Source organism: Penicillium psychrosexuale, assembly GCF_028828465.1.
Source record: "Penicillium psychrosexuale strain IBT 29551 chromosome Unknown utg000006l, whole genome shotgun sequence".
Taxonomy (NCBI): domain Eukaryota; kingdom Fungi; phylum Ascomycota; class Eurotiomycetes; order Eurotiales; family Aspergillaceae; genus Penicillium; species Penicillium psychrosexuale.
This window is the reverse complement of record NW_026643191.1, coordinates 1-13,584: the sequence shown is the minus strand read 5'-3', so window position 1 is coordinate 13,584 and position 13,584 is coordinate 1. Positions and strand designations below refer to the sequence as shown.

The 13,584-nt window shown below is 50.1% G+C and overlaps 4 protein-coding genes across 4 annotated transcripts; 3 read left to right on the top strand and 1 right to left on the bottom strand.

Annotated features, from left to right (window-relative positions):
• Positions 1-515: 515 nt before the first annotated feature.
• On the top strand, positions 516-4,786 carry N7518_009853 (uncharacterized protein; the record flags this gene model as incomplete). Its single annotated transcript, XM_057190779.1, has 4 exons — positions 516-746; positions 817-1,020; positions 1,090-3,044; positions 3,103-4,786. The coding sequence occupies 4 exons, from the start codon at positions 516-518 to the stop codon at positions 4,784-4,786; spliced, it is 4,074 nt and encodes a 1,357-aa protein (XP_057036915.1).
• Positions 4,787-5,185: 399 nt separating this feature from the next.
• N7518_009852 (uncharacterized protein) lies at positions 5,186-7,163 on the bottom strand (the record flags this gene model as incomplete). Its single annotated transcript, XM_057190778.1, has 2 exons — positions 5,186-5,469; positions 5,528-7,163. The coding sequence occupies 2 exons, from the start codon at positions 7,161-7,163 to the stop codon at positions 5,186-5,188; spliced, it is 1,920 nt and encodes a 639-aa protein (XP_057036914.1).
• Positions 7,164-9,970: 2,807 nt separating this feature from the next.
• Positions 9,971-10,327, top strand: N7518_009851 (uncharacterized protein; the record flags this gene model as incomplete). Its single annotated transcript, XM_057190777.1, has 1 exon — positions 9,971-10,327. One exon carries the CDS (start codon positions 9,971-9,973, stop codon positions 10,325-10,327), a length of 357 nt encoding a protein of 118 aa, XP_057036913.1.
• Positions 10,328-10,409: 82 nt separating this feature from the next.
• Positions 10,410-13,209, top strand: N7518_009850 (uncharacterized protein; the record flags this gene model as incomplete). The annotated part of the gene is made up of 7 exons (XM_057190776.1): positions 10,410-10,517; positions 10,570-11,532; positions 11,627-11,673; positions 11,741-11,794; positions 11,881-12,191; positions 12,254-12,772; positions 12,908-13,209. The coding sequence occupies 7 exons, from the start codon at positions 10,410-10,412 to the stop codon at positions 13,207-13,209; spliced, it is 2,304 nt and encodes a 767-aa protein (XP_057036912.1).
• Positions 13,210-13,584: the final 375 nt, after the last annotated feature.

The following is a 13,584-nucleotide window of genomic DNA, read 5'->3' as shown; positions in this document are numbered from 1 at the left end:
TCATCTATGTTGTGTGAGTTTGCCAAATCATCTACTGTATATGATAAGAGCTTTACCGAAGACTGGGCATCCATGGGCGCGATAGAAAAGGTCAAAGGTGGAAGAGATGGGAAAGCTCTCCCGCTGTCTGTCCCCAACCATTTAATCCCAAGGGTCTGTCTATTCTATTTCTGACTAGTTTCTTACATGCAGCTTATGTGAAATATGTAATCTGTACATACTGTTGTAGTAACTAGTAATTCCAGCCAAACCATTGGCCCAACGCGCAATCCGATGGTCATCCGACTGCTCGGACAGTGGCGATCCCCGCAAAGATAACGTTCTGGAAACCTTGGAAGGGACCTGTGATTATCGAGTTTGGAGATCTGATTTCATCTAGACTTTTCCTCCTTCGACACTGACATCTCGAGGCTTCACTCATATATTCACGTTGAAGCCAACTCGTTCTAAAGGATGCGCACTTAAAGTCGCCCTTGAAAGCTTATCTCTACTTATCAGTACCCCACATTTTCGCTATGGCGCCGGGAATCCTGGAGACGGAGTCTACGGGCGCAGTTGAGAAGCCCATCAGCCTGTCTGCGTTGACTGAGGACTGGGATGACACTATTCGGTTCTATCTCAACGGCACCAAGGTTGCTCTAGACACGATCAACCCAGAAGTGACTCTACTCGAATACTTGCGGGGTATTGGGTTGACAGGCACAAAGCTCGGATGTGCCGAGGGAGGCTGTGGTGCTTGCACTGTGGTGAGTTTCAGTCCAATATATCGGGTTATACATATACATAGTGCTAACTAGAGCGTTATACCGTCAATAGGTCGTCTCCCACATCAATCCTACAACGAAGAAAATCTACCATGCCTCCGTGAATGCCTGTATCGCTCCACTCGTTAGCATTGATGGTAAGCACGTTATCACAGTCGAGGGGATTGGGAATGTGAAAGATCCCCACGCTATCCAGCAGCGGATTGCGGTCGGCAATGGAAGTCAATGTGGTTTCTGTACTCCTGGAATAGTCATGGTACGCCTATATAATCCTTTCGCTGGCTTTTGTTTTTAGAGGGATCGGAAGTTGACTAATAGCTTCAAGTCTCTTTATGCTTTGCTACGAAACAACCCATCTCCCTCGGAGCACGATGTTGAAGAAGCCTTCGATGGAAACCTTTGCCGCTGCACGGGTTACCGACCTATCCTGGATGCTGCCCAGAGCTTCAACTCAACCAACAACTGCGGAAAAGCCTCCGCCAATGGTGATTCGGGCTGTTGCATGGGGAAAAATGGATCCGGTGGCTGTTGCAAAGGGTCCACCAAGAATGGCGCGATCGAGACTGTCGATTACAAGTTCCCTGCGCCAGAATTTAAGCCGTACAGTCCAGACACAGAGTTGATCTTCCCTGTCGCCCTGCGGAAACACGAATACCGACCCTTGGCATATGGCAACAAGAAGAAGAAGTGGTACCGACCGGTGACCGTCGAGCAATTGTTGCTGATCAAGAGCGTCCACCCAGATGCTAAACTAATTGGCGGAAGCACGGAGACACAGATCGAGGTTAAGTTCAAGGCAATGCGATATGCGGCCTCCGTCTACCTGGGAGATATCCCCGAATTGCGACAATTCACCTTGCACGACGACTATCTGGAGATCGGCGCAAATGTGTCTTTAACAGACCTCGAACACATCTGTGACCAAGCGGTAGAGAAGTACGGCGATATCAGAGGCCAACCTTTCAAAGCAATCAAGAAGCAGTTACTTTATTTCGCTGGACGACAGATCCGAAATGTCGCTTCCCCGGCGGGTAACCTGGCCACTGCATCGCCCATCTCTGATCTTAATCCGGTCTTGGTAGCCACCAACACTATCCTCGTGGCCCAATCCCTCGAAGGAGAGACTGAAATTCCAATGACCGAATTCTTCCAAGGATACAGAAAGACTGCCCTCGCCCCCAACGCGATCATTGCTAGCTTGCGCATTCCAGCCGCGAAGGCACAGGGAGAGCACATTCGAGCCTACAAGCAATCTAAGCGGAAGGACGATGATATTGCCATTGTAAACTCCGCGTTACGCGTGACTCTTTCGAAGACCAATGATGTGGTCAGCGCCAATCTTGTGTTTGGTGGTATGGCAGCTATGACCGTCTCAGCAAAGAATGCCGAGGCGTTTTTGGTTGACAAGAAGTTCACGAACCCCGCAACTCTAGAGGGTGTCATGAGCGCACTGGAACAGGATTTCAACCTGCCATTTGGAGTTCCTGGTGGTATGGCTAGTTACCGGAAGTCTTTGGCTCTGGGATTCTTCTACAGATTTTACTACGACGTACTTTCAGAACTCGATGTCAAGGCTTCGGATTTAGATCCAGATGTTGTTGCTGAGATTGAAAGAGCAATTTCTACAGGATCTAAAGATCTTGAGAGCTCTGTTGCCTATCAACAGAAGATTCTTGGACGAGCGACTCCGCATGTTGCGGCATTGAAGCAGTCCACCGGAGAGGCTCAATACACAGATGACATTCCTGTGCAACAGAATGAGTTATTCGCCTGCATGGTTCTGTCTACCAAGCCTCATGCCAAAATCCTCAGCGTTGACCCGTCCGCTGCATTGGACATTCCGGGCGTTGCGGACTACATTAACCACACGGATCTTCCTAATCCTAAGGCAAACTGGTGGGGACAACCCAAGTCCGATGAGCTTTTCTTTGCCGTCGATGAAGTTACTACTGCTGGTCAACCGATTGGTGCCATTCTAGCGACTAGCGCTAAAATCGCCGAGGAAGGTATGAGGGCTGTCAAGGTCGAATATGAAGACCTCCCGAGCATCCTTACGATGGAGGAGGCCATTGAGGCGAAGTCTTTCTTTGACCACTATCGCTCGATCAAAAATGGTGATACCGAGGAAGCGTTCAAAAAAGCTGACCACGTCTTTACTGGAGTCTCGCGCATGGGTGGCCAGGAGCACTTCTACCTGGAAACCCAAGCATGTGTGGCGATTCCAAAGCCAGAGGACGGTGAAATGGAGATTTGGAGTGGTACCCAGAATCCCAACGAAACGTGAGTAGCGATATATCTGACTCTGTCTCATCGCAGAATTTAAGCTAATCGTTTACAGACAAGCGTATGTCGCTCAGGTGACAGGAGTATCTGCGAACAAAGTTGTATCGCGCGTGAAGCGACTGGGTGGTGGCTTTGGAGGCAAGGAGTCTCGATCTATTCAGCTGGCTGGTATTTGTGCCATTGGCGCTGCGAAAACAAGACGACCCGTGCGATGTATGCTCAACCGTGATGAAGATATATTGACTTCTGGTCAGCGGCACCCGTTCCTCTGCCATTGGAAGGTTGGTGTGACCAAAGAAGGAAAACTCCTTGCTCTTGATGCAGATGTATACGCCAATGGCGGTCACACGCAAGATTTATCCGGTGCTGTCGTGGAGCGAAGCTTGTCACACATTGATAACGTTTATAAAATACCGAATGTCAATGTGCGCGGCTGGGTCTGCAAAACCAATACAGTATCAAACACAGCTTTCCGTGGTTTCGGCGGCCCACAAGGCTTGTTCTTCGCTGAGTGTTATATATCGGAGATTGCAGATCATCTGGATATTCCGGCCGAAGATATTCGGGCCATCAATTTGTACAAGGCAGGTGAGCTGACGCATTTCAACCAGCCTCTCAAAGATTGGCACGTGCCTTTGATGTACAAGCAAGTGCTAGAGGAGAGCTCTTACAAGGAGCGTCGGAAGGCTGTCGAGGAATACAACGCGCAGCACAAGTGGTCCAAACGTGGAATGGCGATCGTGCCAACCAAGTTCGGTATCTCTTTCACAGCTCTCTTCTTGAACCAAGCAGGAGCTCTGGTTCATATCTACCACGATGGCAGTGTCCTGGTGGCACACGGTGGTGTCGAAATGGGACAAGGACTCCACACAAAGATGACCATGATCGCCGCCGAAGCGCTGCAAGTGCCGCAGTCGAACGTCTTCATTTCGGAGACAGCGACCAACACAGTGGCCAATGCCTCCTCAACCGCCGCCTCGGCAAGCTCCGATCTCAACGGCTACGCTATATTCAATGCGTGTGAAGAATTAAACAAACGCCTACGTCCCTTCCGCGAGAAGATGCCCAATGCCACCATGAAAGAACTAGCCCACGCAGCCTACTTCGACCGTGTCAACCTCTCCGCACAAGGCTACTACCGCACCCCGGATATCGGCTACGTATGGGGCGAAAACAGCGGCCAGATGTTCTTCTACTTCACACAAGGTGTCACGGCATCCGAAGTCCAGATCGACACACTGACCGGTGACTGGACGCCTCTACGCTCCGACATAAAGATGGACGTAGGCCGCAGCATCAACCCCTCAGTGGACTACGGCCAGATCGAAGGCGCCTACGTCCAAGGACAAGGTCTCTTCACCACCGAAGAGAGTCTTTGGCACCGAGCCTCGGGCCAGATATTTACCAGAGGCCCGGGCAATTACAAGATCCCCGGCTTCCGTGATATCCCACAGGTTTTCAATGTCAGTTTACTGAAGGATGTGGAGTGGGAGAACTTGCGCACGATTCAACGCTCGCGGGGTGTCGGCGAGCCGCCCTTGTTTATGGGTAGTGCGGTCTTCTTTGCTATTCGTGACGCTTTGAAGGCGGCGCGTAAGCAGTGGAACGTCACTGACGTGCTCTCTTTGGAGTCCCCTGCTACCCCTGAGCGGATTCGGGTTAGTTGTGCGGATCCGATCATCGAGCGCGTAAGAGTGCATCCTAAGGAGGGGGAAAAGAGTTTCTTTGTTGCCATCTAGTGGTTGTGCATTTGTGGCTGACGATTTGTATGAGATTATGCCTTTCTCGGGTTTTTGTTTAGCATATTCAAACAGACGAGTACATTGATATTTTTTCTATCTTTGTTTATGAATTCCGATCTCGTAAGATGGTTTGTATGAGATGTGCGAAGAGATGTGATTTAAGATGATATTCAACACGACTTGCATATTTTTGAAACCAAGTGGCATTCTTGATTTTAAATATTCTACTGGGAATTATTATGACAGAAAACACCCCACATATAGAAACAAATAACCAAGGCAAGCCCAATGAAATGCTGGAGATGCCACAAAGACAGAGGGAGGACAAAGAACATAGTCCTATTGAGAACAGCGAAGATCAAAAAAAGATGGAAGAAGACAGGAATATATTTCCCATCATCGCTTCACATCATATTCAACATAGCTACTTCCCCTCAGATCAGGACCCGAGTCCAACTGCAACGCCCTTTCCCCTGCAAAACCAACCTTCTCATTACCATATGACGACGGCTCATTCCGCACTGGCACGGGGGGTGCCGCCGCCGCCGTATACTGGGGAGCAATGTGTCCATCCGCAGACATATTCCTCGGAATAGCAGTGAGTGGAACTTCAGCAAACCCATTCGCATCATGGGGTGGTGGTCCGCCTCTAGGCACAGGATCTAGGATATGACCCTTGCCTCCCTCGCCGCGGTGTTTGTCGCGGGTCCAGAAAAAGCATCATAGCGCGAGTTATACCAATCAAGGCGATGAATACCCAAAGTAAGAGAATGATGGTGGCGATGATGGCTTCGATTCGCAGGCCTGCTTCCAGTTTGTTGATCACGCTGATGACGACCTCGGTGATTTTGTTGGCTGTTTGATCGCCTGCATCGGCGAGGAAACTATCGGAGGGATTGGAGGTGTCGTTGATGCTGGAGGCGGCACCGGCGGAGAATGTATCATTCGGGAGAGTGGGAAGGGTGATGTGTGCGTGCTCGGCTACCCAGTTCAGACCCTTTTGGAGGGCCTCTGCTTTGAGGCCGATGAGGCACTCGTATAGCTCGTAGACGGGCTCTTGCAGGAGGGTGCCTTTGAAGGTCTCGTTTAGAACGCTGGATGTATTGTAGATGAAGAAGTTGAGAGTCCCATTTATGGCCTGCGTGCTGCTGTTCACCCAGCCGAAGACATTGTGGTTGAGGTCGGTGTCGAGGTTAGTGATGGCCTTGTTTGCGTCGGTAGCCCAATCTGTTGAGGCGCTTTCCAGTGCGTCCACGACCTTGTCTGCGAATTCTCCTACCTCAGCACTCAGTGCGGGAACGATTTTCTTCACCGAGTGCAGGAGCAGGTATTGGCACAGACAAGAAAATAATGCTGCTAATGCAAGAGCCAGTACGAAAAGAGCAGGCATGGATGTTGCATAGGCAATGGCCCATCGCACGAGGATCTGCCGCCGGCTGTTACTGAAGTGGCTTGCTGCCTTGATGCCTGCAGCAGCGGTATATGGCCGTGAGACAATATAGACAACGTCCATTGGATCGTGGGCTTCCCTGCGAACCAACTGGGAGCGTTCTTTCATTGAGCGCCATCGGCGGATTTCTTGCCATGCGATTGGAATGCACACCAATATGGCAGCAATGACGAGAACAATAATGAATATTTGGCGTGCCTTTAGTGCCAACGCAGTGACTCCGTTGAAGAAATCATTTATTCCTTTGTTGTCGTTGCAGAAAGTCAATTGTTTTTTGGCAGGGATCGGGAGAGCGGACCGATCAAAACTGTAAGTGCCCAAAGTTTCATTTACCAAATCTTTGACTTCTTGAAAGGGCGTTTCGAAGAGAGTCTTGGTGTAATTCTGGATCTCTTTGAAGTTGGGAAGGACAAGGCTGTCTAATTTTTCGACCGTCCGGTTGACTGACGACGGAAGAGACAGATTCTCTAGCGTAGTGATTGAGCTGTTGAGGTCGATTGGACTAGGATCGTCCGAGAATACGCTGGCCACTTTATTGATTGTCTCGAGAAATGAGTTGAGTTCGTCCTTGTATTTGTCCACGGTACTCTCAATGTCACCACTGATTGTCGTGAGGGTTTTGTTGATCCACTCAGTAGCTTCCTTGATCAATTCAATGCCCGCTCCTACCGTGCCACGGACGGCCATCGTAATGAGACAGGCGTAGGTGGAGTACATCATATTGATGACGAACCAGAGAATCTCCCCGACGCCCGTGATAGTCAGCAACAACACGGACTTCAGGGCGGAAACAGCCTCATCAACCGAGGAAGCCACAAGCTCGTTGGTACCCTTGGATAGGTAGTAGGGCATTGAAGCCATCGCGCTACCCATAGACTCCACCGACGTGCATGCAGAGAGCGCCTCACGCTTGGCGGATGCCATGTTGGACTGCAAGTCGCCAACTGCAATCAACACGCGGAAGAGAACAAGCAGTAGAAGTATTGTCCATCGATTGATCCATACTTGTGAAAGCCGAGCTCGCAGACCGAGATAGGGAGTGAGGCCATCTGGATGTAGAGGAATTATCCGCCCCGTGCTTGAATCGTGAGCCCCATAAGGCGGGAGCAGTGGAAAGACCGACCGACCGGTTCGGGTGAATACCATTGTAACGATTCTTTTTTTTCTGTTTGTCAAATGTTTCAGGTGTGGTATCGTCCAGCGAGGACCAGGAATGTTTGGAGGCGTAATTGGATCAAGGAAAAATATGCAAAGCCTGCATCAAAATGGAGATTTCTCAAAAGAGGATAAAGAGAGCAGAGGAGAAAGCCGAGCTAGTGGAAGGACATGGTATATATGATTTCTTGTAGACGTTGAATGAAAGGGGACATCAATAGATGAATAGACCGGGTGGACTGAGAACAATAGAATCAGAATAAAACAAGGGACAATGAATCTTCAAATATAGCAGGCAACAAACGTCACCTGGAAATTGTCAGACATCCTGGGCGGCAGCAGACATCACAATAGCCCAATGTTGCTCATAAAGAAGCAGCTTGATGGACCTTGGCAACCCCGTATAGTCAAGACAGCCCCAATCAGAGTGAACCATAACCATTTCGAAACAAAGAAAATATAAAAATAAAGCCTGAAGACAAGGTATCTGTGCAACGGTTTGTTTCATGAAGTATCAAAGCATCTCACTGGCTACTGTGAGTGTCGAAAGCGCCGGAGTGGACAGGCAGCCAAATATAGCCTCCATGGGCGCTTAGCCGCCCACGACTGAGAGCCAATAGCCGGACAGCGAGGGCTGGCTGATCTAACATCATGTTTGTACCCCGTACGGATATTTTTATCCTGTGTCATGTAGGTAGATGAGACGTATGTTGTTGGCATTTCTATGGGGTTAGTCTCTGCTATGGCTGTTGCCGCTCAACATCGGTGACTTGGTGTGAATGGATGCATAGACTCGCCCACTCAAGTGCAGAGCATACATTCCATGTATACAACTTTTGGTAATCGAACGATAAGTAATCATATTGCAATATGTTCCATCGTAATAATGGGTTATTTAGTCAGTCCACCAAGGGGTACAGTGTGTGAAATAGTGCTTATTCGACTTGTGGTCGCCTTGAAAGAGAAGCATCACGTGATATTCACCGAGTCGGTAAGAAACGTGACCACACGTGACAGACTCGCACCCTAACGACTTGCAGCCGCATGCTTTGAATTACATGACAAGAAGGTGAGCTCCCAATTGACCTCTTGGGTTTTGTTTATGTATAATACAACAATAATCTATGATTACTCTACTAGCCTTCCGTGGTATATTTTTCAATCTCTTCTCAAGGAGTATGCTTCAGGTGTGTTTCCGGGACTTCTACGGAAGGAAGATTGACAATAAGCACCATTCGCCTCAGATATGAAACTATCCTCCTAAACCTATAGCTAAGAGATGATAAATGTAGTTCAAGGAAATGTTTTTTTTGCTTCTTGAATCCTCCTCCGAGCCTCCATGTCAGTTTTTCGACAACTCTTTTTGTTTTAGTTGGGTATCGAGCAGAAGCTCAGGTCGAGGACATGGCTGCTTGGCGTCTTGAACCCTCCATGTCAGTTTTTCTTTTTTGGTTTCTGGTGTAAGGCAGGTGTTGAGCAGAAGCTGCTCTTGTTGGAGACCTATAGTCAGCAAGACCAGCTGAAGGACATCATGCTTGTTTCGCGTCGCGAAGCCTCCTCCGAGCCTCCATGTCAGTTCTTTGACTTCGTTTTAGTGTAGCTGAGTTTCGACCAGAAGTTGCTCCCGTGGGCTATCGCTGATAGCTTGAATGGTGTGGAAGGAACATAACGCTAGCATCACAAGGAAGTCTCTTAGGTGGGATCGGGATGTTTGCTCAATACAATACTCCGTGTTGTGTATTGATTCTTTTGGGCAGGAAACCGACATAATCTTCTGGTCTGGAGCAGATTCAATATGAGGCTCTGGAGCCACAGCATAATAGTAGCAATCTGAGCCTTCTAAGACACCATCGAAGAGCTTTGAACTTATGCTTAGATGCCTTGAACTGTGTGGGATGAGTTACATGTGTGTATCCTCATTTCTGTCCCAATCGCCTGGTCAGTATCAATTACCGGTCTAAGGCTCAGTGGCGGTAGCACGTGCACAGTTTGTTTGCATCCATTGTTGATTGTTGTCGAAGCTCGAAGGTGGGCCATTTTTTGCTTTGTCCAAATTCAGAGCCTATCCTTTTTTGTTGTCGTTCTTTCTCTCCATCCTGTTCCCTTCCCAAGTTTTTTCCTTTCAACCCTTCCCACCCCGCAAACCCAATAGCTTTGGTTCGTGCATATCACTCCCCATCTCTTTGAGAGATTAACACCATTGTATCAGAGAACAAAAGCTCATTTCACCTCATAGTGCATGCCATCGACGCTTTGAAAACTCACACAGTAAGTTGTCGTGCAGCTTCACGCGTTGGATCTTCACTGACGCGCAAGGACCTTGGCTGATGATACAAGATAGCTTTCACAATATTTCCTGTGACACCAGACTCACAGCTTTCCAGTATCCCAAGGACACATCTTGGTAAGTAATCTGTCTTGGAGGCGTCATCACATCCCCTCATGGTCTCGAATACCGATCTTGTGAAGACAGATTACCCACCTTGCATTTGACTAATGCATCCTGCAGCGAGGTACCTTCCTTGACAATCTCGAGAACCACCTGAGGCTGAAGAGAGCCTTTTGAACACCTCGACATGCCCATTTCCCAAAGTGAGCCCATGTCAGAGAATTGGATGGATAGACAGGCCGGGCTCACTTTGGGGAATGGGCAGTTGAGGCTGAAGATTCACAACTGGCGGACCCCTGCCCCGAAATTTGCCATAGAGAATAACCCCAATGGTAACCCCAAGTGCGACCTTGAGGCAGTCATTGAAAACTCCGAGATCATCCGCGTTGACTTCAGGATCCCCACCAATTACCCAGACGGCATGATGGGGATTATGGGCTTGATCGAGGCACTATTCGAAGTGCCCCAAAAGGATTGCCATGAGCAATATCGAGACTGGTCCCGCACCGGCTCTTCGAGAGTCAAAGAACATGAAGAGACATAATTATCATATCAAATGGACAACTCCATGGGAGACATCCGGCTGCCGAGTAAGCTGGATGAAAGCGAAAGAGAAGTCGCCCACCATGAAGTTCAAGTTCGTGAGTGGTAGAAATGGAAGACCGGTGGAGCAGATGATGGTCATCGTTGATGAGCGTGACAAGTTTTATCAAAAGATCTCTAAGAAAGACCCTGTCAGTATAAGAATTTCATCGATATTTTTAGGGTTTAACTAACAAATCACAGAACACTTACGGCAAATGGATGGCATATCCGGTCCAGATTTGGCTGCGCATTCAATGGCTGATGTCAAAGACAAAAGACATAGACAAGAAACTGTTTAACAAGTTGCTTGTTGATGAAACTTCCCGTTTCTCCATTCAGAAGAAGATCAAAGGGAAGAAGGCATCAAAGAAATCCCAAAAGAGACTCCGCGAGCATTCCACAGCCGGAGAAGAGAACTCTGAGGAAGAAAAGCCAGATGTGTCAGTTATGCCACATCCAGAACAGTCAGTGTTAGGGCGAGAACATACGATGGAGAAAATGGGAAGTCAAAACTTGCCTCCGAAAGAGGCGACCCAGGAAGAAGCGACCCAGCATAAGTTGAGCCATGAGTTGAACCAGTATGAGTTGACTGAACAAGAGTCGACCCATCCAGAGGCGACCCAGAATGAGTCGCCCCAGCATGAGTTGACTGAACAAGAGTCAGCCCAGCATGGGGCGACCCAGAAAGAGTTGGCCAAGAAGGTCTCTACACTCACGATTGATACCCAGAAGAGCAACAAGAGGTACAAGGGCAAGGGAAAGGGTAAGGGAAAGGGAAAGTGCATGCCTGGTTTGTCTAGCTCCAGCACAGGAAAGAAGGATGCAGACCGTGTCACAGGTCACATCATAGATAATATTACGGACCGCATCACAGACCGTATCACAGAGCAACGTGGTAGCGACCAGCATGGCAGCGACCAGCGTGGCGACCTACTTCCGGGAGTGCATGGCATCGCTCTACAGGATGGCCCGGCTAAGCAGCAACTTGCGGCAGTTGCTGGCCAACAAACACAAACAATAAGCGCTCCCGCGTTCCCTACTATGCCCAACGACTTGACTACTTCATTGTCTCCATCATTCGAGACAGCTCGAACCCACCTCTCCCCCTCGCACTTCCCTCCCCTCATCCACAATGTCATCGTTCTGCACGCCTACGAGCGCCTTGTGGAGAATAGATGAGGATGATGGCGAAGAGTCGGTGAAAGCGGAAGAGAACGAGCCAGCAGCGACTTCGGATGAGCTATTCTTGACTCCGCAGGAGGTGAGGCTGGGCTTCGGTGCCCTGTCTCGAACAACAGGGACGAGGTGTGGTTTTCTGGTAAACTCTCTACTATTTATATCGTTGTTGATACACCTGCTGACTATTGTTTAGACCCCGAAGAGTACCGTGGCGATCACGAGACGCAGGAGCCAGTCTTGCGTCGAAGTGAGTCTTTCAGTGTGGCCAGTCTAGGTATGCAATCACATTTTCTATATGTTTTTACTTAAATACAAGCTAACCGAGAACCATAGGGCTCTACAAGGGCCAGGAAATGACATCCTCGTCCCAAACGACCTACCCTCCATTGACCCCCGTGCCTCGTCTGCCTTGTCTACCACAGACTCGGCTGGGTTTGGGACAGATGACCCCAGTTCAGATGGCGCCATCCAGCCAGATGACCAAACTTCAGCTGAGTCTAGCCGACCTGGCAAGAGGATTGTATACAAAAAGAAGAAGCAAGGTAAACGGAAGCTTCGGGAATTGATGAAGCGTCAGCAAGCTCGCGATGCGGACGTCGAGCTCCCCGTCTCTCCTGCTTCTTCTCAGGTCAATGGAGTGGAAGGTTATTCTCCGTCTCCACCCGAGTTGTCTGAGGATAATGAACTAACTCCCACAGCCAAGCAGTTCGGCAACACCGGGGCCCCACCCCTGGATTACTGTTGGACTTGCGCACGCTCGGCGTTACTTGCCATGAGCCATTCTGCGAAGTCCTCTGTTGTTTGGGGGATGGGGTCTCCGTTGTTTGCCCTAAGTGCGGACCGTTTTCCTTGGTCCGCTACTGCGGCAAGGACCACCTGTGGGAGGATGCCAAGAGGCACTGGGTAGTTTGTACGCAGCTCCCAGTCCTGGAACAGTGCTTGGCCAGTTCGATCTCTCACGACCTTCTCGTGGGTCCACCAATGCTTCCCAACCTTCACCAGTGGGACAAACCTGAGCGCCATCGTCAGGCGCTGTGGTTCAGTTCTGCCCGCGACCGAGGTGACTACTTCGTGTTCGCGGAGTGGGTCGACCTGGTGAAGGTTGAGGACGATCCAGCCAGTCACCTGCAGCTGCGATGTTCACCTCGAATCGCACATATTGTGCGGTTCGAGGACGCCGAAGAGAAGGACCGGTTCCGCCGGTGCCTTGCGATTTGTCTCTTCGGTAAGTTTTATATCACTTTGAGTTCCTTTACACCTTCAGCTTCACCCCGCTCTCTGTTTCCTTGCACTTTGATATCATACAACCCTCACCATTGCCTAACTTTCAGATCATATGCTAACTCTTCTTCCCTTCCAGCGGCGATTGAACATCCAGCCCTCGTGGACTATCTTTACCGGCTTGTCCGGGACTGGATGCGGGCTCACAATATGTGGGCCAGTGACAAGGACATGGACAGCATGCTGCGTTACCAGATGGGACTCGAGATGGGTGGCGCCATCGATCAGAGCCGTCTTGGATTGCGGCATGCTTGTGAGACGGAGTGGATCGGTGCCGACCGACGCCACTGCGGGAATCTGATCTGCGCGAGCGAGCGTCGCCCCACGTTGCTCGGTAGTCATGAGCATGGGGGTTGGGCTTCCGGAGAGAAGTGTGGCTGAATCCTCAGAATCCAAGTATTGGATTCACTGAGGGCGCCCGCCAAGCCACCCATCCATCGGTGAGCGACGTGGTGGCCCAACATGGCGGAGATTCCCCGGGGTCCTTGCGGAGGACCGGCGGACATTCCGCCGTGGTATCGGTTGGGACGGGGTGGGGAACGGGCTCCATGGAGCTGGAGATGCCGGGGTCAGGGTAAGGGCCGTCCCCTCCCCTAGCCCTAATTGTTTGTACCGGGGTCCTGGACCTGGGGTGGCTGGTTTGGAGAGAGATATTATCAGTTCAGTCGGTGGATGCCCCCCAGGTTCAGGATGCCCACCACCCCATGTGTTACGGCTTTCGGTGGTAGCGCGGGATGGAGGGGAGTTGATCGCCCC